Below are 25,136 nucleotides of genomic sequence, written 5' to 3'. Positions count from 1 at the left end.
GCATCAAGGATACTTCCCACCCTCCCCACTCAGATTCTGAGGGGGGCTTGCTGGGCCAGGTACTGCTGTGTAGGTAGGACCCTGGAGGCTAGACCCTAGTTCCCCTCTCCCCACAATTCCCATTGCCTCCATTTCTTTTGGGAGCCAGGCCTGTGGCTTGTTTCCCTCTGATTTCCATACATAACTCACGCAGGGGTAGAACTAGAAAGGGAAGGGGCTTCCGAAAGTTGAGTCCTTGATGGGGAGAAAACTTCAGGGGAAGCTGTGCTGAGTCCTGAGATGTGTTTGGGTCCCTGGTGGGAAAAGGAGCTGTGGGAAGAGGAGCTTAAGGGGAGGGGGGCATGGATGGGTCTTCTGAAAGGGTTATGTGGGAATAGCCAGGACAAGCCTGGGACAACCCCAGAGGGAGTGAAAGCAACCCTGGGAATTCACGAACCCCATGAGGGCGGGCCTTCTTCTTTCATTTTGACCAAGGACTCACTGTGCTGGTTTCAGTCTTGGCTTCCAAGGGAATCTGAGGTCCTGATTTTTGCATGAAGCCCCCACCCCTCAGAGTCCCTGTGTGTGGCTTGTATCCCTGAAGAACTCCTGCTCCCTCCAGATTCCTGGAGACAGCTCTATCCCTCAGAGCCCTGTGCATGACCACGTCTCCTCAAATGTTCCTTGTACTCCTCAGCCCCCTAGCCTTGGAGGCTTTCCCACTCCTCAGGGCTCTGTGCATGGCCATGTCTTCCAGGGGGTCCCCGTGCTCCACTCCCACGGCCCTGAATACCTTGTGGTATGGTCATTTCTCCCCAAAGGCCTCCTGTAACCCCCCCATTCCTCAGAGCCTCTACCTGTGGTCATATTTGCCAGGGCTTCCCTGACCTCCACCCCTCCAGACCTTGGGCCCTTATTTTCCCTTTGTCTTCTCAGCTTATTCTTTGGTTCTCCCGCAGCAGGCTGGCTGCCCCACCCCTGTGAGTTTGCATTTCCCTGGATCTCCTTAGGTCCCTTTATCTCCTTGTATGTCCACAGCTCCTGTCCCCTCTGAGGCCTCTGTCCTCCCTCCTTTCCTTAGAGAGACCTGGGAAATTCTCCCCTCCCAGACAGACAGACACAGGCAGACAGCATTTCAGAGAAAGGAGGTTTATTGGGCTTCATTGAGGGTGCAGATGTCTCCTCATGGGGTGTCTAGTCAAGCAATGACTGGCTCTTAAGAGCCTTTCGCTTCCTTCTAGAGCCCCTTAGTCCCTCAGACCCACTTTATTTCTCTCTTGCTAGGTCATCCTCGTGCTGATGCCCTCTCTTCATCTGTTGGGCATATTTATCTCTCTCTTCTTGATATCCCTCTATTATTCCCTTCTCTCCATCCTCCATAAATAAATAATTTAATTTTTCCCTTCATAAATAATCCCCCCTCCCTGCCTCCAGCCATCCACCCAAACTCCCCCACGTGTCCTTTCCCCCTCCATGTCTAGGACTAGGCCCCCCTAGACTGGTAGGACAGGTGAAGAGTTCTGGGTGGGAATTCTAGGCAGGCTTAAAATCCTCAGCCGAGCATCTGGGGTGGTTCAGGGAAGTGTGGTCCCCTGGGGTGCCTAGAATTCCTTCTTTGGAAGCTCCAGGTGATGTGAGTGGGGAAGGTTTGAGACTGTTGGAATGGTCAAAGGAGAGATGTGGTGACCCTGAAATGGTCAGAATGGAGGCAAAATGGGGAGAAGGCCTTGAAACTAATTTTTTTCTTTCTGGATTTTTCTACAGAGCAAAGGCCCCAAAGAAGACACTACTGGGACTAAGGAGTAGGTGAGGGATGCCATCTGTGTGAGTGGATAGCTGGTCTCCCTGGGTGAGCAGGAACACAGCCCCCTGGTACACTGAGCGCACCCAAGGTCCCTGTGGCCCTGGGCACACGGACTTCTGAGCGCTGAGGAGAGGCACGTGGAAGGGGTACTGGGAAGAGAAGAGCTGGACCTCGTGAGCCAGGTAGAGAGGGGTTGGGGTGGCCTTAGGGAAGCAGCCTTCCCCAGAGAAGACCACCTGGGAGTAGACGAAGTAGAGGCCACTGGTGGGGACCAGGAGGGAATTGTTGCTCAAAGAGAAGCCATGGCGGAGGAAGGCACGATCTGTGTTTGCTCTCCAGCGCAAGGAGTTCTGGGTGCTGGGGTCTCCTAGGAAGAGCCATAGGGGATGGAGGGTCAAGGACCTGGGGTTCAGAGGTCTCAATCCCTAAGGAAGCAGGTGCTGGACTGAGTTCCTGGGGGATGGTCAGGAGGATGGATGGGAGTGGCAAGCCTTTGATTTGGGGGTGGGGGAAGTTGAGGGAGTGGTGGAGTGGATGCTTGGGTCCCTGAAGTGGGGGTAGGAGGAAAGCTGGGGGCTACATGTCTGGGAGGTCAGGTGGATGTTTACCAACAAGGTGAGCAGCAGGTTTGAGAGTGTCTTGGGTGAAGTGCTTCTGGGGGTGCTGATGGGCAGTCCGGGCAGCTGAGGGTGACAGGCCAACACCAGGGAGCCCCTAAGGGAGAACAGAATTGAAGGAGGCTCTAGGGTTGGCCCAAGGTTTGGCTGGGCCACCCCCAAGCCCCCAGTCTCCTGCTGCCTCACCTGGGCCTCAGGCGGCAGGGCCAGCAGCAACCCCAGAAGGAGGAGGAGGGGGGCGCCGCACACCCTCAGGAGGTAGAGACGTCCAGATGGTGTCATGGGGAGAACCTGCAGGGAGAGAGAGTGTGAGCGGGGCGGGGCACTGCGGAAGACAGGCCTCCTGCCCACGGAGACAGCCACCACGAGACACAGGGCGACAGACAGAGAAGGGGACAAGATGCAGTCAGGGAAACCCTAAGGTGAGCAGGGGGAGACAGAAAGAGAAACAGAGATGGGAAGGGAACAGAGAGAGACTGAGGCAGAAACAGAAAATGTGTTACAGAGACAGAGGGAAGGAGACTGACAGATAGAGAGTCAGAGAGAGGGGAACAAACCAAAACCAAACCCACCGAGGCCCAGGCCCAGGCAGGAGTGCAGGAGGGGCCGGGGTGCAGGCTGAGGGGCCGAATGCCTGCCCAGGGAAGGAGTCCGCCGCCTGGGCAGCCCAAGGAGATGGGGCCGGAGAGTCTCACCTGCTGTGCAGGGCCCCTGGGCCAGGACGCCTGGGTCCCTTTATAGAGGAAGCGGCAGTGGCAGCGTGGCAGGCGGCGGGCGGGTTCTAGGCCGGGGCTGGGGCCCGGGGAAGCCCCCAGGGCTTAGAAGATGCTGCTGTTTCAGTCGAAGGCAGGAAAGGCTGAGGCCTAGGAGAGAACCGCAGGCTGGGGGCTCAGATGACTGAGTTCTGGGAAAGGGAGTGGGGTCAGGGGAACCGTGGGCTGGGAGGGCCAGGGAGCGGGGTCAGGCTTAGGAGTTCCAGGGAAGGGACAGTAAATTCAGAGGAGGAGAAGGGGGAGCAGCTGGGGTGTGGGCTGGAGGCCTGGTTCCCTGAAGAGCGATTATATATAACACCTCTGCACCCTTGGCTGATTACAAGCTTCTCTCTGTGCCCATTTCCTCCTCTTGTACCCCCGTCCTTGTCCCAAATGGCTCAAATCACACTTGTCCCAGTATGTGTACTTTGCAGGTCGTCCGGCTGGTTTCCTATCAAGAAGTTCCATTATATCCCCCTGTGCCTGGGACATCCTGGTTTATGCCTGTTGTCCTCGTGAAAATATTCGTGGAGCCCCTTTCACTCTCAAAAGTGTCCTGGTTTGGAAGATAAATGTCACAGTCCCATACCCAGGGATGAGGCCATGCACTCATGTATGATAAGGTGTCATCTCACTCCTGAGGATACCCTCTACCTCTTCCTGACCTTAGAGGCCCCCACAGATCGGATTTATATAACTCCAAACTCACACCATGATCCAGGAATCGGGGGGACAACTTCCAGAGTTCTCTATAGGGGAAGCTTCGGAATTCCACATAGGAGGATCTTAAGAGTGGTGACCTAGGGTGGGGTGTGAAAGCTAAGGGACTTGTCTTGAAGCCACATTTGCAGAGCCAATACGTTTTTTTTTATTGAGGTAACATTGGTTTATAACATTATATAAATTTCAGGTGTATGTCATTATATTTCAACTTCTGCATAGACTGCATCATGTTCACCACCAAAAGTCTAGTTGCCATGAGCCAATACACTTTTAAAATCATGAAGGATTTCCCCCTTTTATTGATATAGAACTTAGGTGCAGTGAGGTGTGCACACGTCCGAAGTGACAGCCTGATGAACTTTTCCATCTGTGTATGGTCATGAAGCTACCACCTAGTTCAACATATTTTCAGGTCCCCAGAAGGTTCTCTTGTGGCCCCTCTGAGCTGATACCCTCCAAAGATAACCAACCACTTTCTGACCTCTATCACCAAAGACTAATTCTTCCTGCTTTTGAACTTCATATAAATCACACAGAATTGACTCATTTGTGCTTGGCTTCTTTCACTCAGCATTATGTTTGTGAGATTCATCTATGTGATTGCATGTATCTGTACCGTTTTTTTTTGAATTGCGATGTAATATTCTATGAATATATTCTAATTTATCCATTCTTCTGTTGATGTGCATTTGGTTTGTTTCCAGTTTTTGGCTAATATGACAAACGTGGATATGAACATTCTTGAAAATGAGGCAGTTTTCACTCAGCTTGTAAGATGCAGGTTTAAAAGAGAAAGGTTTCTAAAGATAATTTTATTCATATTTCATAAGATTGAGAAAATAACAATTGGCCACCTCAAATATCATTCTTACTCTTAGTGATGTCGTTACGCTTTCATTCGGAGAGTTTGGGAGGGGTTGTGCTGAGGACAGTGGTCATGGAGGCTAAAGTCCTCCCCGTTGCACTGGGCACATTGCTGCTCTCCTCTGGCACAAAGTTGCCAAGGGGTCTTGGTGTCCTTAGCACAGAAGTAACATTCAGGGTGTGTATAAGCTATTTCTCCTATTTTCCTCTCCCTACTTGAGGCCCTGCAACTTTGCCTTTCATGCCTCATTAGTCTTATCTAGCTCTCATTCCATCTCTTTAGCTTTCTCTCTATTCCACAAGCATTTACTGAGCACCTTGTACAAGGATACAGATACAAAAGACAGTCTGCTGACCTCCAGGAGCTCAAAGACCAGTGTGGGAGAAAGTTATTAGATACTTACAGTAAAGTGTGATAAGTTCCATGACAGTGGGCTCATGGCAGCCCATAGAAAAGCCATCGAACTTGGCCTGGGGGACAGCTGATTCAGACATTAAGTATCGACCAAAGAATGGAAGAAACACTCAGTGCAAAGACTGGAGGTGAAAGAGAGTATGAAGTCTGCGAGATGCGCAATTGGGTACAAATAGAAGGAACAGAGATGAGGCTCAGGAGGTAAGTTGAGAACACATCCTGAGGGGTTTAAAACCAAGAAAAGAAGTTTGGATTTCACTCTAACTATGATGGGGAGCCACCAAAAATCTTAAGTGAGAGAGGGACCCATGCAGATTAGTACGTTAGAAAAATGAGTCTGGAAGCTACATGAAGAATGGACTCGGGTACGGGAGTTGGGGGCTGGAGGGGAAACTGGAAGTTTGAAGACCAGTTTGGAGGGTTTGGCAATAACCCAGCAAGGAGATAAGAGCCTGCATTTACATCAAGGCAGCAGCAGGAGAATGGAAAAGAGGAGACAGTGTCTAGGCCAAATCTACAGGTCTTGGAGGCTGACCAGATGTTATGGAAAAAGAGTAGTCACAGATGCTTCTTTTAAATATCTTGGTGTCTTCTTCTTCTTTTTTTCTTTTTTTGAGGAAGATTGGCCCTGAGCTAACATCCGTTGTCGATCTTCCTCTTTTTGCTTGAGGAAGACTATTGCTGAGCTAACATCTGTGACAGCCTTCCTCTATTTTATGTGGGATGCTGCCACAGCATGGCTTGATGAGTAGTGCTAGGTCTGTGCCTGGGATCCAAACCTGTGAACCCTGGGCCAACGAAGCAGAGTGAGTGAACTCTATCACTATGTCACCAGGCTGGCCCCAGCTTCTTCTTATTAACTTGATTACGTCTTGTGTCAGTGTTGGTTTCTCTCTTGGTCCCTGCTCCTTTCCTTTTCTCTGTGTCCCTCTTTCTCTGGGGGTCCCTTTTTATTTCTGTTGTCTCTTCTGCCTCTCTAATGGTTAGGAGCTGATGGACTGAGAGACCTCAGTTATATTAAAACATAAAACAGTGTTGCAATTAACAGTGAGAAACAGAGAGAACAGGAGAAACTTAGGTCAGAGAGGAAGACTGGGGAATTGAGGGACAAAAAGGGGAAGGTGAGGAGTGGTGGGGAGACATGAGAGACAGAGAGGAAGGAAGGGCAAGAACTGGGCTGAGGCTTCGTGTCACGGGAGTTTGCAATGTGCTGAAGGACGTTCCTTGAGATGGGCCAATCTTGGTTTCAATCTCAGTTTCAGAGGTTGTGTGAAACTCGGTTTCTTTCTTGAGGAGACCAACAGTTGGTTTGGGGCTTTCCCTGGGTGGGAGGGGTGATGACTGGAGTCTTGTGCCCCAAACTCAGGGAAATACAGTCTCTATAGTGGTCTCTGTGGAGAAACCAATGAAATCTCTGAGGCCTCCAACTGGGGCTGAAATGACATTAGCCTCAAACTTGAACTTGCCTCAAAACCTAAATGGGATTCAATACCGACTTTGACCCTAACCCAAATTTAACCTCAACCCAAATCACAACTCAGACTCAACCCTAACCTCAAATCTAAACACATCCCAATAAGTGAATCCTCAACTAAAACTTATCCTCTGAACTAACCCAATCTTGTTTCTAGAGCTAATCTTGAAATCAACTCATCCCCATTCCTAACCCTATAATTAAACCTAACTCTAAGTCCAATCTGAGCCACAAACCTAAAGTTGAGCTTTATACTGCTTTATTCCATTATTCATCCATCCCTCCATGTAATAAGTATTTACTGAATTCCCACTACGTGCTGGACGCTGTTCTATAGTGGCAATCAAGTCAGACAGGGTTCCAGGACTTGTAGGGCTTACATTCTAGTGAAGCAAGGCAAAAAAGAAACACACTGAAGAAGAAATCAGTAAGTAGTGCTATGAGGAAATAAGATAGGGCATGCGATAAGAATGGCTGAGAACTACTTTAGACATAGTGGTCAAGAAAGTCCTCCCTGAGTAAGTGGCATTTAAGCTAGACACAAATGACAAGTAAGAGTGATCGGGTGAAGGCTTGGGGGAGAAGCATTCCAGGCAAAGGGAACAGCTACTGCAAAGCCTGGAAGGTGGACACGAGCTGGAGGTGTTGAGGTACAGAAAGGAGGCCAGTGTCGCTGGAGCAGAGAGAGAAGAGTGGGAGAGAGGTGGGAGATGAAGTCAGAGAGGAGGGCAGAGGCCAGATCACGCAGGGCCATGCAAGGAGGGGTAAAGCATCTGGATTTTAATCAACCGTGGGAAACTTTGGAGGGTGTCAGTGTGTGTGTACAAGTGAGAGAAAGAGGTAGGTGTGAGGCAGAAATGATTGGATTTATGTTTAAAAAAAATCATTGTGGCTCCTGTGCTTAGACAGGACTGTAAGGGCAAGATTGGAAGCAAGGACACCAGTTAGCAGGCAGTTGCAGTAATCTTGGAGAGAAGATAGTGGCAGCCGTGAAGATGGAGAGAAGTAGATAAATTTGGGATATAATGGGATATATTTCAGGGGTAGAACTGACAGAGCTAGATGACAGATCGGATGGATGGGCAGGGGGTGGAAGATGGGGAGACTGGGAGACAAGCAGGATTCTGATGGGGTGGGAGAACCAAAAGTTCAATTTTGGATGTAAGTCTAAATCTATTGGACAGAAATCCACGTGGAAATGTCACGTGGCAAATGGATATACAAGCCTGCATTTCAGAGGCAACGTCGGAACTAGACAGACAAGAATGAGAGTCGTCAGCATGAAGAAGGCATTTAAAACCATGGAACTGGAAGAGATACCTTATCTTGCGCATCCCCCTAAGCCTCCTTCAAGGTATTTCCCTCACAATAAATGCAATGTATCTAAATTCCAGAAGCAGCAACCTCTTGCTTCCAGAAGCAAAACTCTCCAGACTTTGTCTTCTTCTCCTGAACTCTCCCTGGGACTTGATTCCCTATACCACAAAAGATGCTCCTACCAGTCCATTTCACAATATTCTACGGAACTCCTCATGTATTCAAACCCTCTATTTCATTTCCGAAAGCATCTTCCTTTGGCACTTTGAAACCTAGCTTTTCCCTAATGATACTCCATCTTCTTTGGTGAAACCTGCTCTTTCTTCCACTGCCATCACTAGGGGCAGCGGGCAGAGGAGAGGCCACTATTCTCTCTTCCCTTGGCATAACTGATAACCTCTTCCTCCTCTCTTGAGGCCCATGCCTTTTGCATTTGCCATGCTCTTCCGGTCTTCACAGCACAATCTTCTCCATCAACATCTCTACCATGCACTTAACAACTTGCATATCTACCTCAGTTTTTCTCCGTATCTCTTTTCCTACCACCATCTTTAGTAACTTCAAAACCACACGGATCAGATGAGTCTTACACTCTGGCTCCTCAGTGCTTCAACTTTCTCAACTCCAACAGCTTTATAGCTACCTTCTCTGCTCCACTTTAGCCACCCATGAGCAAGGTTTACCTCAGACCTCAGCATCACTTGGAAGGGCTACGCCTTTGAGATCTTGAACTCTGAATTTTTCCCCTCTTCATAACCATCCACCCTTCACATCTCCCACTCTCTCCCTCCCATCAAATCAGTTCTTCATTCTCACCAGGACTTCCAACTCCTTCCTTATTTTACTTGTCTATTTGGTTTAACTTGTACTGCGTGGTCAAAACTTTCATCTACTTTCACTAGCAGTTTAGAATCTCTTATCTACCTGATGTTCTACCAAGATTTTAAAAAACTTGATTTGGGTAAACTCAATGGTCTCATTCTTGGTCTTTCTCCTGGACTGCCAAGCATCATAGGAGAGTCACGTCACCACAAGAGGCCTACTACCAACCCTGGCCATCTAACCTGGGAGAGCCCTCAGTGTTCCTTAACCCTGCTTTGGTGATTCCCTGTTAGACTCCGGCAGGTGATGTTCTAAATCTCCATGTCTCTTATGCTCTCCATCCTACCTCTTTACTCTCAGTTGATGATGCTGTCAGCTATTTTATTGAGCTTAACATCATCCAAGGTGGATCTCTTTACTTCCTGCTTTTCCCTCCACTTTGTTTCATCTTTCCTTTCTTCTTGTCTCAGGAGGACTCTTTCTCCTGTCCAAGGCTGATCCTTTGGACTCTGTATCCCACTTCCGGTCTTTACTATATTCTTTCTCCTTTTTTTATATTTTCAGTATCTTTCTTTCTTTGTGAGCCTTCCCTTCATTTTACATATTCAATTTTATTTCTTGAAAATAAAAAATCCTTCCCTGGACTCTCTTTCTCCCTCAAATGCCCATTCCATCTCTCGCCTGCCTTTTCTGTGTGACGTCTTCAGACTAGCCCCCTTAATGAACCACTTTTTCGGGAACTGATAAAATTTTCCTCATCTATAAAATTCGTGGGTTGAACTAGAGCTGATTCTTAGTTATCTTCCATATTTACCAATCTATGACTTTGTACCCACCACCTCCCTTTCTTCACCTCCCACTCATTCCTCAACCCATGTAAAGTGATTCTGCTCCTCTGGTAAGTGGAAACCGTTTTCTCAAAATTTGTAATCATCTAGTTCCTGAACCCCAAGGATCTTCTCAACCCTCACCTACTAGACCTCTTTGAAGCACTAGACATGGCCGCCCAGGCTCTGCTTTGCACACCCCTCTCTTGTCCTACTTCTGACTGCCGCCCTGACCTCTCTCCTTTATTGGTTCCTCTTCCTTTGATCATCCTCAGGGCTCTGCTGGTCACCCCCTCTCTTGGTGATCCTGTCCACTCAGAGGCTCAGTCTTCACTGGGAAGGGAATGATGCCCAAATCTATCTCTCCAGCCCAGACTGCTCTCTTGAGGTCCAGACCTGCTTGCTGGAAATCTCCACCTGAGTGTTATGCTAGCCCCTCAAACTCAATGGGTCTTGGTTGAGCGCTTCATTACTCTAAGCAGGTGCACCCCCCATTATTATGTGTAGTTGTTACTTGTACATTGTTTGTCTCATTAGACTACAAGTTCTATGAGGACAGTGACTATTTCATTTATATCCACTGTCTAGCAGAATGCCCTACTCCTCAGGTGCTTACTACAAATTTATTGATTGTCTGAAATTAACTTATCTTTCCCCTCAGCCATGCATCTCCTCCTTGGTTTAGGGCATTATCGTCTTTCCTGTCCCCTCAGCTCAAAATGTGGAGTCATGTAAGACTCCTCTTTCCTCACTTCTAGCATCCAATCAGTTGTCATGTCCTAATGACTTATCCTCTCAAGGTTTATAAAATCTCTTCCCTCCTTTAATGCCGTTTGGAGTTACTGGGACCTAAGTACAAAGTACACGAGTTTTGGAGTAAGATGAGTTTAATGCTAATTCCACTAGTTTTTAGCTGTGTGGCCCTAAGCAAGTTACAGTATGTTTATGAGCCTCAATTTTAGCATCTGTATAATGGAGATCTATCACCACCTTTTAGACAGTTGTTGGCAGGATTGCTGATGTTAGGTAAAGGGCTCAACATAGTTAACACATTGTAGGCGTTCAAAGAATGACAGTTGTTTTCTTCTTTACTCTGTCTGTACCCCCGCAGCACTTTCCTGTTTTCCCTCTTCTTTACTGTTGTCACAGTGCCACTGCCCACAGGATAACGTCCAAATCCTTTACCTTGGCATTCTCTGGTCCTTTCTTCAACACATGCTCCCTCACACCTGTGCTTCCTCTACCTCGGGACACTCAACTTTTCCTCAACATAGTCTGTGTTTTCTGACTTCTGGCCTCTGCTCAAGCCACTTCATTTACCTCTAGAGCCTGTCCATCTACCTCCACCCATAGAAATCATACCCATTCATCAGCACCAGCTCAAATGCTCGCTCTCTCCTCAGAGACCCCAGGTGCTTTCAGATGGAATCCACTGCCCCCTTTTCTGTATCCACTGTACCTTACTCTAATGTCTACTCAGCTTGCCTTGAATCACAGTCAGTTAGGTATGAGCCTGCTGCCCCTACCAGATTGTAAACTTGAAGCAGAGTTTGAATTTATCTTTGGTCTACTGGATGCTTAGTTGAACTGCACTGAATAGTCCCTCCCAGATCCTTTTCCTAACTTCAGTCAAGTCTGCCCTAACCTCAATCTCCCAAATGACTCCACTCTCACTAATCTCATTCCTAATCCTGTTTCTCTAACTGAACCCCAGTGCATCCTCCCTGAGAATCGATTCCTTGTTCCAGCTCTAGAGAGCAGATACGCACACTTCTACTTCCCCAGGGTTTCATGGTAGGCACTGAGTCATCCCTTGGGGATCCCAGGGCCCCCTCCCTGCCCCCACCATGCTGGACAGGATGCCTGCCGCCTGGCCCCAGGGGGTCAAAGGAAGCCAGGGCCTCTAGGGCTCAGTATTTTTATCAGCCTAGGAAACAAGAGACACGAAGCGGAAACGGTGTGGTCAGAGAAAGTGAACAGCCCTCATCTCAGGGGAACCCCCAACAGGGCTGGGGGCCAGACACCATGGGGAGGGATGTTGCAAAGAGGGAGGTCTGGGGGGCCAGGTATCAGGGCTAATTTTTCTTTGATTTTATGTAACTCTTGCAGGAGGGAAATGATGTGCTTAAAAACCAGAGAACATTCTTTCGGATGGAGGAGCAAATTTGGACACCGAAGCTTTCTGTTGCTTACCTCTCAACCCCCAGCTTAAGGATCCTAACCCCAGCTCCCCCCAACTCCATCCTGGGCTCTTTGCATGCCACTTCCGAAATCTCCGGCCTGTGAGAGGAACCGGACGCCTGGGTTGCTCACAGCTCACAGTCTCTTCTCTGAATCACAGCAGCTTCCTCTCACAGGATCTTTCTCACCAGCCCTTCCTCCTCCTGCCCCCTGAACATCTGCCTGGCCCCTCAGAGGCCTTGGGCCTCTTGGCTCTCTGTCTTCTCTGAGGGTCTCATGCCTAGCCCATGTTCCCAAGCTTCCAGAGGCTTCTCCTTCCTGTCCTCTACTGCCCTCCGCTTCCACTCCTGGGACTCTCTTGTGTAGACTGAGGTTCCAAACCTGAGAAATAAGTTTCTGATCATAAGACTCTCTGATGTAGACATGTGCAGATGGTGCCCACGGCAGACATGTCTGCACTCTCCTTTCGGTCCTGCTCTTTCTTTTCACTGAGTTCCCTGTTGTGTCTTGGGGAACGGCAGTGGGGTTTGGTACTGTCTACAACTTCCTATTCCAGTTCCGTGGAGCTGGAGTGGGAACTGAGTATAAACAGCGGGAGGGATAGTGCCCTCCTTGTTCCTCCATGGGAATCCCAGACCCCCTCTCTCCATCCCTTGGGACCTTTTCCTCAACCTTGGGAAAAGGAGATGTTTATCTGGAAGGCCAAGCCTGGGCTGCCCAGAGATGAAGCCCAGGTTTGGGATGGGGCAGAAGCTGGCTAGAGGGAGCCAAGGATTGGGGTTCTGGAAAGCAGAGATAGGACTGAGAAGCTAGAGAAGAGAGAGCCTTGGGTGTGGATCCCTTGTTACCCAAGAACAGACAACCCAGGTTACATAATTTGGCTCTTTCCGCCTCCTTCCCTTGCTCCTAATTTTAGCAATTGAAATTCCACTCCCCCACAGGGCTCTTCCTCCACCCATTGTGCTATCCCACCCTCCCACAATCTCCTCAGGGTCCCCCAACTCCAGCTGCCCCCAACTCGGACCATTCAGTGACTCAGCAAAGGGAAAGCCCTGTGTTGGGGGAAGGGGGTGTTAAGTGGGGAGGAGGATGTGGTTCTGGCTGGGGAGCTGGGGAGGGGAGGGAAACTGGTTTTGTTCCCTTTTTTGCCTCTGTTCACATCTATTTCTCCAGCCGCTGACTACAGAGCGGAGAGAAGCCCAGTGCAGGGAGTGGAGTGAGACTGGAGGGCAAACGGGGCCTTCTGAGGGTCGACCTTGCGGTGGACAAATGGGGCTTCTTGTCTCCAGCTAAGGGCACATGTTAGTGTATACATGCATGTCACAGGTGTGTAGGAGCTGTGGGTTTTGGCAGGCGGAGCGGGAAAGGAGATGTCATGGGTGATGAAAACCACAGCAATGGAAAAACGCAGAGGAGACACTGGGAGTGAGATGTGGAACCAGGTCTTATTAGGAAATGGCAGAGTCAAGGAGCGGTGGTGGTGGCCCATATCCCCCCCACCCCCGCTCATTACAAGTTTCACTCCCACCCTATATCCTCTGCCGTGCAGCATCTGCCTCTTCCTCATCATCCCCATCCCTGACATACCCTTCCTACTGCCCTGCCCCAAGGCAGCATTCCCTGCAGTTCTTGCTCTTTCCCTGGGGTCACTTGAGGGCCTCCGCGTGGCGATTCAGGGCCTGAGAAAGGGCTGTCACAGCTCCCATCACACGGCCCAGCTCCCAGGTCTCAATCTGGCTTCGGAATCGCTGCAAGAAGCGGTCAGGGTGCCAGCGGATCTGCTGGACCCTCAAGTACCTCCTCAGAGCCCCTTGCTCCTCCAAAGGGGGGCCCCTGGCCACGAGGGCTGCAGCCATGGCCTCTGGGTCCCCTCCCCCAGGACAGGGCCAGGGCACATCACCAAAGCGCCAGAGGCTGCCCCTCCCTGATCCTCTGGGGTGCTCTGCCCTGGGCCCGGCCCCGGCTAGCTCTGGCCCTCGGTCCCCACGAGCCTCCTGCGCCCTCCTGGCTCGGCTCTCACGCAGTTCTTCGTCCTTGGCCCGGGCTCGCTCTCGGAAGAGCCGCTGCTCCTCCTCCTGCTGCCGCCAGCTGTGACTGGAGCCCTCAGCCCGTGGGGGTCTGCAGGCTCCCTCTGCCTCTCGCTGCTGCTGGTGCTTCTGGGCATGTTCTCGGGCCAGGCGATCTGACCAGGCTGAGAAGGACTCGGGTTCCTGGATCTCATGGGAAGCATCATCTGTTGGGAAGGCAGGATAGGGGTGGTCGGGGAGAGGCCATGAGAAGGTGATGGGCAAGAGGGACAGGCAGTATAGAGGAAGGGGCAGAGGAGGCCAGCGGGAGCATGTGGGTGATGGGTGTGGGTGGCCAACAGGGAAGAAGGGCAGCTGTGGATGGGAATGGATTCCTCACCTTCGAATCTCCCAATGACTTCTTGCCACTCGTCCTCCAGCTCTCCCTGCAGCTTCTGCCTCCATTCCTGCTCCTTGGAGGCCTCGTCTTCTTCCTCCTCTTCAGCAGAATCCCAGGGGGGTCCCCAGCCCAGTATTTGCCCAGGGGTCTCTCCATCCTTATTCTTTATTCCCATGGCAGAGGGACAGCGACTCAGCAGTGGCAGGAAGAAGTCCGTGTAGGCTGTTGGTGGGAGAGCAGTGAGCAGAAGTTAGCTGGGACTCCCACTCCTTGGCAGGGCCGCCATCTTGAATCCTGCTGGTCCCTCACTCCCTTGGTCTTAGAGCAATGGAAAGAGTTGCCCACATGGATGCCTCCTGGGTATTAGGAAATCACCGTCACTGACAAATATTTACTGATAGTTTACTACATATATGATAAGTGTGGTAGTTGAAAATATTCTGACCTGTGTCCCCACAAACTATTTTAGTGTCCTGGGAGTTCTACGGTGTCAAATGACATTTTCCAGGCTGCCTCCAGCCACCTAGGGCAATGTCAAAAACCTCTAACTATGTATTCCATTTTTGGCTTGAAAATATTGTCACTTTTTATCTCTCACTGTGTTTCTTACCCAAATCTATATTCAGACTGGTAAAATATCTAAACATTCTCCTCTGTACCATTATATACATACAAATACATGATAGTTATCTTTTTATATGACATTTCAATAAATTATATGACTTTTCCATAACTGAGTAAAATAAATGTTTTCAGGGGAATTTCTCTCAGCCAGCCTTACCCAGAGCATACTGGGAGGGGCATGGGGAGGTAGAAGGTCCAGACCAGCAAGGAGTTTGAGCCACAGAAATGTTCCCAGCAGCAGAGCAAGCTCTTTCCAAATGACTGCTGAGCTAGGGCAGGGGAAAGGGGCTGGGATAGAGGGTCCCACTCAGGGGCTGGCTGACCGGAGGCTGGTGAAAAACAGGACAGGGACTGACGTTCCTGAGCTCCCCTCCTCCTGAACCCTGACTTCACTACATCTGCTCCAGTGTCTGCCGGGTGCCATGCTGCTCACTTCACTGCCAACCTAGCACTCTACTCCTGGCCAGGTCCACCCACCACGGCCACCAACCACCTCTTTCACTCTGGACAGATGAAGGTGAGTGAGGCACCTCCCTTCCTGTGGGCCTACTTTCTCTCCCTAGGGCAGGAGGAAATGGGCCGGAAATGGCAGTCCTTAAATCTTTATTTTGTGACGCTGGAAAGTACTGGTGACCTGGCAAAAGGGTGGGTCAGGGGAAGGTTGTCCTGTCACTGCCAGGAAGGCAGGAAGAGAAGATGGGCCCAGCCTTGGCTGGCCAAGGCTCACTGCCCCCCACCCATCATCTCCTGGCACACGTGAGTGCCACCTAACCCAAACCACATCAGGACGAGGGGAGGGGGCACTTCTCTACAGAAGTGAGGTGACCTGTCACAAGCCCTCCCAACTTGGCCCACCCAGCAACTTCCTGGTCCTGTCTTTCAACTGCATATTCCCCACCAGGATTCATGGCAGGTGTGAGGGTGGGTGGGTTCTCAGGTTTGCATGGGAGGTTTTTATTTTCACAGGTTTTAAGGAGTGAGGCCTCCAGTTATAAAACATGATAAGTAAAACATGGTACAGAATATTAAATAGCCACTAAAAATGATGTCTATGTGTGGAAAAAGCTGACTACAAAACTGTTCATAAGATCCGATCACAACTGTGTAAAAAAAGAGACCAAATCCTATGGTTGAAAAAAATAGACTGGAAGGAAATATGTAAAAATTCTAGTCTCTGGGTGGTAGGAATATGGGTGGCTTTCCCCAATCTTATTTGGTTGATATTTTAATGTGGAAGGGATATAACTAATATGAAATTTTATTTTTAAAGAATGAAGAATAAATTTAATCATTGTTAACAGCTTGCTGTGGCCCCTTCCATTCCTGTCTTGGTGTATACAAACGCACACATATGACAAAGTTTTTTCCAGAGATACGTGATCGTACTATGAATTATTTGGCAACTTACTTTTTTCACTTAATTTTTCCACAGGAGTATACACAGTCTATCTCATTTTCTTTTTTATGACTCGGTAGTCTTCTACTGTGTGTATGAAACAAACAACTCTCCCCACCCCCAACTGACAGACTGTTTCCAAAAGTGATCAGTCTCATACAGATGCCTTTGCGGACTCCTTACAGTATTTCTGTGGGGTAGATTCTCAGAAATGGAATTTCTGAGTCAAAGAACATGTGCAATTTTGCCAAACTACTCTCAAGTTTGTGCCAATGTACACGCCTACAAAAAATATATGAGCGCCCGCATTGTCCCTTACCAAAATTGAGTATCAACAACCCTTTTCATTTGTCTATATGACAGATGAAAAAAATGACTTCATTAATGAAATTTTGTTCTTTTTTTCATATGCTTTTTGGTTCTTTGTGTTTCTTCTGTGAATAATTTGTTCATATTCTTTGTCTACTTTTCTCCTGGAAATTATGTATGTAGCTATAAGAGTTCTTTATGTAGTGTATATATCAACCCTTTGTGTCTGTTACATCTATTGTAAATATTTTCTCCCATCTTTTAAAAACTTTTATGTAGTTTAATCTGTATCAATATTTTCTTTTATAGCTTTTGACTTTCATTATTTCATTCTTAAGCAGGCTTTCTCCATTCCAAGAGATTATAAAAATGTTCCCTTGTGTTTTTTTCTACTATATTTATTTTTATTTTCAGAAATATAAAGAATTCAAAAAAGTACAAAGTATAGTACAATAAGCATCCCTGGTCCTACCATGGGGTATGTTAATATATTTTCGTTTTAGCAACACCATTTTATATTAAGGAAATAAAATCATCATAGACAAAGCTAAAGTTTTCTTTGATACTTCCTTCCAAGTTTTATTCCCCCAGGGAAACCCGGCCCATGAATTTGGTATTTGCCTTTCCTGCCACATATAGGTGTTTAACCTGCTGTAGTTTACTTTTGAGTTGGGTGAGAGGCAAGACAATTTTCCCCCACAAGAGCCAAATGTTCGACTTGTTTATTAAACAGTTCACCCCACCACCCCCAGAGATTTGAAATGCCAATTTCATCATCAGTTAAGCAGTATAGATCAACTTCTCCCAATGTTCTTTCATTAATATGTTGTACTTCTATACTAGGAAAAATAAATATGAAACAAATTTTGTGGGATAAAAATGTCCTTTGTCTCAGTGATGGAAGTAGTGCTCTTCCCCTCCCCATAACGAGATATGATTTCTATCTTAAAGGGATGTTCATACCGAATGGTACAACACACTTTTTAAAAACGCCAATATCAGAAGCTTATATTGAGTGATGATTGACTAAGGCTCAGAGGAAGAAAAGGTCACAGTGAGTGGGGAGGTTGGAGAGGGCTTCAAGGATGAGGTGGCATTTACGCTGGGCTGGAAAGCGAGGATAACTTAGCAAAGTGGAAATAAGGGGGACGGGAAAGGTGACAGGCAAGAGACAGGCAGGCAAGGTGGTGAACAACATGCTTGAGGTCACTGAAGACAGAACCATGTAGCTGGAGTCGCGGGTTTGTGGGTGTGCTGTGGGAGGTAAGGCTGGAAAGGCAAATGGAACATAAACTGATGGCTCAGCCATTTGTAAAATGGGGCCACAGCCTACTTCTACTGTGCAGATCAAAGCGGGTAATGGATGGTAAATGTCTGGTACTGTGCTGGCACAGAGAAGAAGTGCAGTGAATATTACATTAAAAAAAATACCAGGTGGGTCCAGCCTGGTGGTGCAGCAGTTAAGTTTGCATGTTCCGCTTTGGTGGCCTGGGGTTCGCCAGTTCGGATGCTGGGTGCAGACCTACACACCAGTTGTCAAGCCATGTTGTGGTGGGTGTCTCACATATAAAGTAGAGGAAGATGAGCATGGATGTTAGCTCAGGGCCAGTCTTCCTCAGGAAAAAGAGGAGGATTGGCGGCAGATGTTAGCTCAGGGCTAATCTTCCTCAAAAAAAAAAAAAAAAAAAAACCAACAAAAAAAGCCAGGCTGGCTTTGGACTTTATTCTTCTTGCAAAGATTGTGAGAACATGACCCCTGTTTCTCAATGTTCACTAATGCTTGCTGTATGGAGAGAATGGTTAATGTCTGGCTAAGATGTGTATATCCAGGGGTCTCTGACAGCTAAGGTCACTTCTCTGTGAGGTGTTGGGTCTCAAAAAGAAGTTACTGAAAGCCCCAAAGGTAGAGGCGAGTCACTGGCATCTCGGGGGGCGTATCAACCCAGTCCAGCTGATCCAGCACAAACTGACACATCCCTTGGACCTAACATGGGAACTGAGGAGACTCCTCTCCAGGGGATTCTGGGTCATTTCATAGATTCAAAGAAAATAGTTGCATTTTAAGGCATAGTGGTCTCTAAAGTAGCTGGACGCTGCATGAGATGTGCCTTTCTACCAAGGAGTTGGAAGGCCACCTGGTGGCAGGGCTGGCAGGGGAGCAGGTAGAAGTAAGTTCTGAGAGGACACCAGGGTTTGGAAGCGACCTGAGTGCAGGTTTCCCTTTGGAGGACAATCACCTATCAGCTGTGAGATTCCAGAAAGTTCCTGAACCTTCTGGGCCCTGCTTTCCTCATCCCTAAATGGGACAACAATATTAATCTCACATGTTCCTTAGAATTCAATACTATGAAGGAAGCACCTATTATACTATGAAAAACATTTTTATTACTCAAAAAACCTTAATTGAATAACATAAGAATAAAAATAATAATACTTATCATCCAGTGAGTGACAAAACTGCACCAAGTGCCTCATTTACTCGTCACAACCTCCATTTTAGAGAGGCAAATGAGGTTCACGGAGGTTAAGCTGCACGTCCTTGTCACACAGCCTTAAGTGGTAGAGCCGGAACCTGGAGGAGGTCTGAGGTCTGCCTCAGGGTGCTCTGCTTGCACGTCAGCTGTCAGCTGTCGAGTTAGATGCCGGCACTTTGAAAGCCTCCTTTCTGTGTTTTTAAGTTAAAAAAGAAATCTGCATATGCCAGCCGATCCCACTTACGTTAAGGGAATTTTCTAAAAAGGGGGATTTTTTGCTCTATGGGGGAAATTTTTTGGGAGAGAGATAGTAACAGCAGCAATCAAAATGAGTTCAGGTTGTTCATCCCAACCTACAGGTTTTCCTCTAACGTTCCGACTCTAGAAGGGGAAAGAGGGTTTCATCATTCCCTTTCCTAAGGGGGGCTACATCCCTACAGAGCTGCCTGCACTGCCACTACCCTATCGGCAGGTCCACATCCAAACCCTCAGTGTCAAAGGTTTTTCAGAGCTCAGATATTTTTGGGATTTGAAGAGCTGATCTGCAAGTATATACGCTGTGTATCAGGCAGCCCAGGAGCGCCTGGGCAGCCCCCATATCCAAACACATTAATGTTTCTGCAGTGAAATATACGAACATTGACACCAGCAGGATAAAAGCAAATCATAGCCTCACTTTAGTTCAGGTTAGGTTTTGTCACTGAGTGAGGTTGGTTGCAAACGGATGAAAAATGTTTGGTTCTTGGAGAGTTGTGGGCAAGAGAGGATGGATCTGTTGATAATAACAGGAACAACAGTGCCCAGCATCTACTGAGAGCTTATCATGTGCCAGGTCCTCTAATTATGTACTGTGTCAGTGATTCTCAAAACAGGTCACAGCATGGGGTCTTTGAACACAGGCCCTGTCACTGTGTAACTCTATAATACATCACACTGGATAATGCAGTCATTAAGACCATGGATGGTCTAGCTAGGGTGCCTGGGTTACAACCCCTGCTCTACCACTTAATAGCTGTGTGACTTTGGCAAATTACTTAACTTCTCTGTGCTGTTTCATCTGAGAAATAGGGGATAATATTAGTACTTCACAGGGTTGTTGTAAGGATTAAATGAGTTGCTTTGTGAGGAGTACCTGGCATATAGCAAGGGTTGTTATTATTTAGCTTTGCAAACAGCCAAACTAAGCCTCAGAGAAGTTTAGAAACCTGCCCTAGAATACACAGCTATTAAATGTGGAGCTGAGATTTGAGCCCAGGCAATCTAACTCCAGAACCCACCCTCTAGCCTACTTTTTATGCTACAAGCAAACAACTAGTCAAGAGACAAATAGCTACTAATCTAGAAAGATGTGAAATCTGTAGACCAGTTGCTGTTTTGGGAATCTTGGCTTCTCTGGACAACGGTAGCTCAGTAACATAAAGGCATAAATGATGGCTACATGCCAACTTGGTTAACTACCTCCCTAGGTCCCACTGACCAAATAGCTATCTTATTTTTCAACTGTTGGCCTTCATCTCAGACCTGCTCAGTCGCCCATGACCTTATTCCCCACCAGGCTGACTCACCAGCAGGGCCCTGGCGGGCAGCAGCGTGCAGCGCCGTGTCCCCGTGGCGGTCCTGGTGGGCAGGGTCAGCCCCGAGCCGAAGAAGCAGGCACAGGGCAGGGGCATCGTGGCGGGCACAGGCCCGGTGCAGCGGTGGGGGCTGCCCAGCATCTATATCAAGGCCTGGGTGTCTCTGGAGGAGGGCCTGGGCTCGGACCAGCCGACCTGCAGACAAGTAGCGACGGAAGCGACGCTCTCGGCGTTGGCGGCGGGAAGTGGAGGCCATGGAACTCTTGGGCTGAAGAAGGAAAAAAAGGCAGCAGTCAGGAGCCCAGCCTTGGCTGTCCCTCCCCCTCCACTCCTGACATTCCCTCTGTTCCTCCCCTTGGCTCCCCATTTCTTCTTGCATCTTCATCAAGAGATGAGGCCTGTCCTAACCCTCATCCCTTACCAGATGATGGGTTTGAAAAGAATTTTGAAGGCGGTTGGGGTCACATATTTAATTTTTTAATGAAAATCTGAGGAAAGGATAAATAATTGCTTTGGGGCTCATTAGCCCAGGTAGATTTTTAATCAAAGACTTTGAGAAAGACGAATAGGGAGTGATGGGGGAAATTTTTATCAGCAGAAATTTGAATTAAAAAAAAAGTCACAGATAACTGCAAATAATGATCTAGAAATTGAATACAATGTACCCGGCAGACAGATGTAGAGGCTTCTCCCTCTGGGACCTGGGGGGAGGGGTTACTCATCAGACTTGCCCCCCGCCCCCCTAAGTACCCCCAGAGCTGTAGGCCCGAGGCCTGTGTTTAAGACGCTCGGAGGAAGGGAGGTGGGAAGGGCGGAGACACTCTAGGCTGCCGGAAATACCGCAGGCGGAGACGCAGGTAAAGGGCGGAAATGAACTGTGGGGTTCGTTACCGGATGTGTTTTCTCCCCGAATGGGCGGGAGGGTGGCGGTGATCCCTCAGTCTGGCCTCCGGAGGGAAACTAAACTTGAGATAAAGGGTCCGCCTGAAATCGGAAGACTGGACGCTAGGCGAGGAAAAGGAGCAGAGGCAAGGGCGGGGAGAAAGGAGGGCGATTTGGAGATTTGTCCCCGCCTCCTGCAACTGGGAGGGGAGAGGCGATGATTCAGTGACAGAGGAAAGATGAGAAAGAGAAAGCAGGGGCGATAAAGACAGGATAAAAATCATAATGAAAATGGAAAACAAAAACAACCACAGTGAGGCCAAAAACAAGGACAGATCCAAACAGGGAAAAACACAGACGTGAAAAGACATGAGTCCGTCCGGCCGGGTGGCGCAGCGGTTAAGTTCGAGCATTCCGCTTCGGTGGCCCCGGGTTCCCCGGTTTGGATCCCGGGTGCGGAGATGGCACCGTTTGGCAAGCCATGATGTTGTAGGCGTCCCACATGTAAAGTAGAGGAAGATGGGCACGGATGTTAGCTCAGGGCCAGTCTTCCTCAGCAAAAAGAGGAGGTTTGGCAGCAGATGTTAGCTCAGGGCTAGTCTTCCTCAAAAAAAAAAAAAAAAAAGACATAAGGAAACAACGTAGGACAAGGCAAGAGAGATGGATGCAGAACTTGGACTTGGGAAAGGTGTAGACAAAGGAGATGGAAACAGGAGGGAGAGAGAAAAATGAGAAGAGAAGTTGGAAGAATTCAGAGAAGCCCAGCATACTCTTCTCCCAACACCCAACACGTTCTCTTCCTCACCTTCTCACCCCATTCTCAACCCCTCTGTGCCTCCTTCTCTCCCAAATACTCCTCCCTCTCTGCTCCTGCCCCCCATTCATAGACGTCCGACTGGGAAAGCCCTGCACCTGCTGTGATGTTAGCGGCCAGCTTTAGACCTTGGTCTCTGCTGCTCCCAGATGGTCCTTCTGGGTACTGCCAGAGTGAGAGATGGGAGAGGAGGACCAGCCATCAATGGGAGGATCAGTTTGGGGGAGACACCTTGTGCGGGAGGCTGAGCAAAAAGGGGCGCACTAAGACCCAGGGGTAGTGGAGGACTGCAGCAAGAGCTGGAGGAGGAGGAGAAGTAGGCTTTGGGGGTTGCGGGGAGCCATCTGCTACCTTGGTAGCATCCGAAATAGCAGCGGCCATAACGACAGAAATGGCCAGTCAGTCCCAGGGTATCCAGCAGCTCCTGCAAGCTGAGAAGCGGGCGGCTGAGAAGGTGGCAGATGCCAGAAAGAGTGAGTCTCCTTTTCTCTCCCTTAGGAGTCTAGAAAGAAAATTGGGGGACAGCAAACATTTGAGTCCTTATGAAAACCCAAGGCTGGTGGGGAGAGAACTGGGCGCTGGAGTGGCTGATTAGGAGGGAAGACATGGGTGGGTGTTGGAATCTAGCACCTGGTTGGCTGAGAGAAGGCAGAATAACTTTCTGGAAAGGACTGACCCCTACTATCACATTTTGTGGAGGAGTCTACCCCTACCCCCTGTCCTTTCTTCTGCTTCCAGGGAAGGCCCGGCGTCTGAAGCAGGCAAAGGAGGAGGCACAGATGGAAGTGGAGCAGTACCGCAGAGAGCGAGAGCAGGAATTCCAGAGCAAGCAGCAGGCGGTGAGTTGTGGGGGAGTTGGCATGGGACCCCAGGTGCAAGTTGGTGAGTGCATCTGATGAGGTGTGTACCAGGGTGATTCTACAAGAAAACAAGGTGGTAAAGGGCTGAAGGGGACCCTGGCGGGGACCACAACCTGAGTCAAGCTTTGTGATATGTCAGAGAGTCTGGGAGTTTTGAAGGACTTGTATAGCTTGTGGGGGGAAGGGCCACAGTCTATGTAGAATATGATGATGTTTGGGGTGGAGGGCAGAGTTCTATGGTTATGGGTGGTGAGGTGGGGGGGATTGTACAGTCTGTTTTAGGATGAAGTCTCATGTCAGATTTTAGAGGAAAGGGGATTGTGTTGCTGTCTTGGGTGTCTGGATATTTCTGTGGGATGGGGGTGGTTTTGGAGAGGGCCTTTTTCCTAGCCTTGCTCCGGGATCTTTCCCTCCACATGCCTGGACCCTTCTTTCCCTGTTTCTGCTTTTTCCTTTCTCTCTTCCACCCCTTCCCCAACCCCCAGGCCATGGGCTCCCAGGGGAACCTGTCGGCTGAGGTGGAGCAGGCTACAAGGCGCCAGGTGCAAGGCATGCAGAGCTCACAGCAGAGAAACCGTGAACGTGTCCTGGCCCAGCTTCTTGGCATGGTCTGTGACGTGAGGGCCCAGGTCCACCCCAACTACCGGATTGCTGCCTAGGACCCATCGTAGGGCCTGACTCCTCCTGCCGGTTCCCTCCTTTAAAGAAATCCCCAAGTCAAAATCACCTCTCACCATCATCCTTCTCTCCTTTCCATTCCCTACAAATTCTAGGAGGTAGGATCCAATAATTCTCCTGTGAAATTTATGAATATCTTGCTCAGACCTGAATCTCCTTATTGTTCTTTAACCTTCACTGGGAACTTGTAAACTCTCAAGTCCCCCTCACCCAACCACTCTGTGAAATTTGTAGCATGGAGAAAGAAGTAGGGATGTGGAAAACAGCCTGACTTCAGAGCCTGGCAGGCTGGGGTACCTCTCCTGACCCTGCCACTTGCTGGCTGTGCAACCAGGACAAGCTACTTAACCTGTGGCCTCAGTGTCCTCCTCTACAAGACTGGAATAATAATAATAATACCTAGGGGTTGTTGCAATGATTAGGAATCATTCTTTAAAGAGCCTAGCATCGTGGGGCTGCCCCCGTGGCTGAGTGGTTAAGTTTACGCACTATGCTTCGGCGGCCCAGGGTTTCACTAGTTCAAAGCCTGGGCGCGGACATTGCACCGCTTCTCAGGCCATGCTGAGGCGGCATCCCACATGTCACAACTAGAAGGACCCACAACTAAAAATACACAACTATGTACCTGGGGGGGGGGAGGGGCTTTGGGAGAAAAAAGGAAAAATAAAATCTTTAAAAAAATAAATAAATAAAGAGCCTAGCATCGTTTCTGGCATGTGGTAGCTGTGATTCAATAAATGGCAACCCTGTGATATTATTCCCACTCCCTGCCCACCTGCCAAAACCTAAACACAGCTGTTTCCTCACTTCTGTCCATGGCTCTCTAATTTTACTCATTCATTCTGTGACTAGTAATTCTCTGAAGAATTAGTTCTTCCCATCTCTCTTTTCCCAGAGACCTTATGATCCATGAAAAGATGAAACAGTGACCTCATTTAACCCCTCTACTGTGGTTCCAGGAAGATGTTGCATTTCTTAGCCTCTCTCTTAAGTGGTCTTTCTGTTTATTGGATTTCCCCCTTTTCCTATTTCCCCAAAGACCCATCAGATGCTCACTGCTTCCTGAGATCTAAAGTGATGCTGTGTCCCCTCGAATGCATGGCTTTCCTTTCTACGTCTTCAACACCTTACTTTCCCTTTGTAACAATAAAAAAGTGTCAATAAAATAACTGTGGGCAAATCAATTGGTGTGTGGAAGCAGCTTCCTTTTGCTTCATCATTTCTCATTTTCAGTCACTCTCTTGTTCCTCGTTTACATATTCCCCAAACACCCAAAATGGCTGTCCTTTGAAACTCGGAGAAACAAAAGCAAATAGTACGTTATTATTTCTCTAAAATGGGAAA

At 48.6% G+C, this 25,136-nt stretch overlaps 3 protein-coding genes across 9 annotated transcripts; 1 reads left to right on the top strand and 2 right to left on the bottom strand.

The window, feature by feature from the left end:
• Positions 1-1,112: 1,112 nt before the first annotated feature.
• LTA (lymphotoxin alpha) lies at positions 1,113-13,673 on the bottom strand. Of its 2 annotated transcripts, XM_008537511.2 has the most exons (5): positions 13,363-13,673; positions 3,096-3,263; positions 2,587-2,691; positions 2,392-2,497; positions 1,113-2,150 (listed from the first exon to the last, which is right to left on the bottom strand). In XM_008537511.2, exons 3-5 carry the CDS (start codon positions 2,680-2,682, stop codon positions 1,738-1,740), a joined length of 615 nt encoding a protein of 204 aa, XP_008535733.1. In that variant the 5' UTR covers positions 2,683-2,691; positions 3,096-3,263; positions 13,363-13,673; the 3' UTR covers positions 1,113-1,737. The 2 variants fall into 2 exon arrangements, with proteins under 2 accessions (XP_008535733.1, XP_008535734.1); XM_008537512.2 differs by lacking the exon at positions 13,363-13,673 and having other exon boundaries at positions 2,973-3,207.
• NFKBIL1 (NFKB inhibitor like 1) lies at positions 13,202-22,490 on the bottom strand. Of its 6 annotated transcripts, none has more exons than XM_070585711.1 (5): positions 22,353-22,490; positions 21,450-21,563; positions 20,550-20,826; positions 14,182-14,403; positions 13,202-14,008 (listed from the first exon to the last, which is right to left on the bottom strand). In XM_070585711.1, exons 3-5 carry the CDS (start codon positions 20,812-20,814, stop codon positions 13,422-13,424), a joined length of 1,074 nt encoding a protein of 357 aa, XP_070441812.1. In that variant the 5' UTR covers positions 20,815-20,826; positions 21,450-21,563; positions 22,353-22,490; the 3' UTR covers positions 13,202-13,421. The 6 variants fall into 6 exon arrangements, with proteins under 6 accessions (XP_070441812.1, XP_070441810.1, XP_070441811.1 ...); XM_070585709.1 differs by having other exon boundaries at positions 21,450-21,542; positions 22,353-22,414; XM_070585710.1 differs by lacking the exon at positions 22,353-22,490 and adding an exon at positions 22,246-22,306 and having other exon boundaries at positions 21,450-21,542.
• A 102-nt stretch (positions 22,491-22,592) lies between these two features.
• On the top strand, positions 22,593-24,976 carry ATP6V1G2 (ATPase H+ transporting V1 subunit G2). The gene is made up of 3 exons (XM_008537503.2): positions 22,593-22,727; positions 22,993-23,093; positions 23,600-24,976. Exons 1-3 carry the CDS (start codon positions 22,646-22,648, stop codon positions 23,771-23,773), a joined length of 357 nt encoding a protein of 118 aa, XP_008535725.1. The 5' UTR covers positions 22,593-22,645; the 3' UTR covers positions 23,774-24,976.
• Positions 24,977-25,136: the final 160 nt, after the last annotated feature.

Source organism: Equus przewalskii, chromosome 19 (assembly GCF_037783145.1).
Source record: "Equus przewalskii isolate Varuska chromosome 19, EquPr2, whole genome shotgun sequence".
Lineage (NCBI taxonomy): Eukaryota > Metazoa > Chordata > Mammalia > Perissodactyla > Equidae > Equus > Equus przewalskii.
The sequence above is the reverse complement of the archived record's forward strand: the minus strand, read 5'-3'. Positions and strand labels throughout refer to the sequence as shown.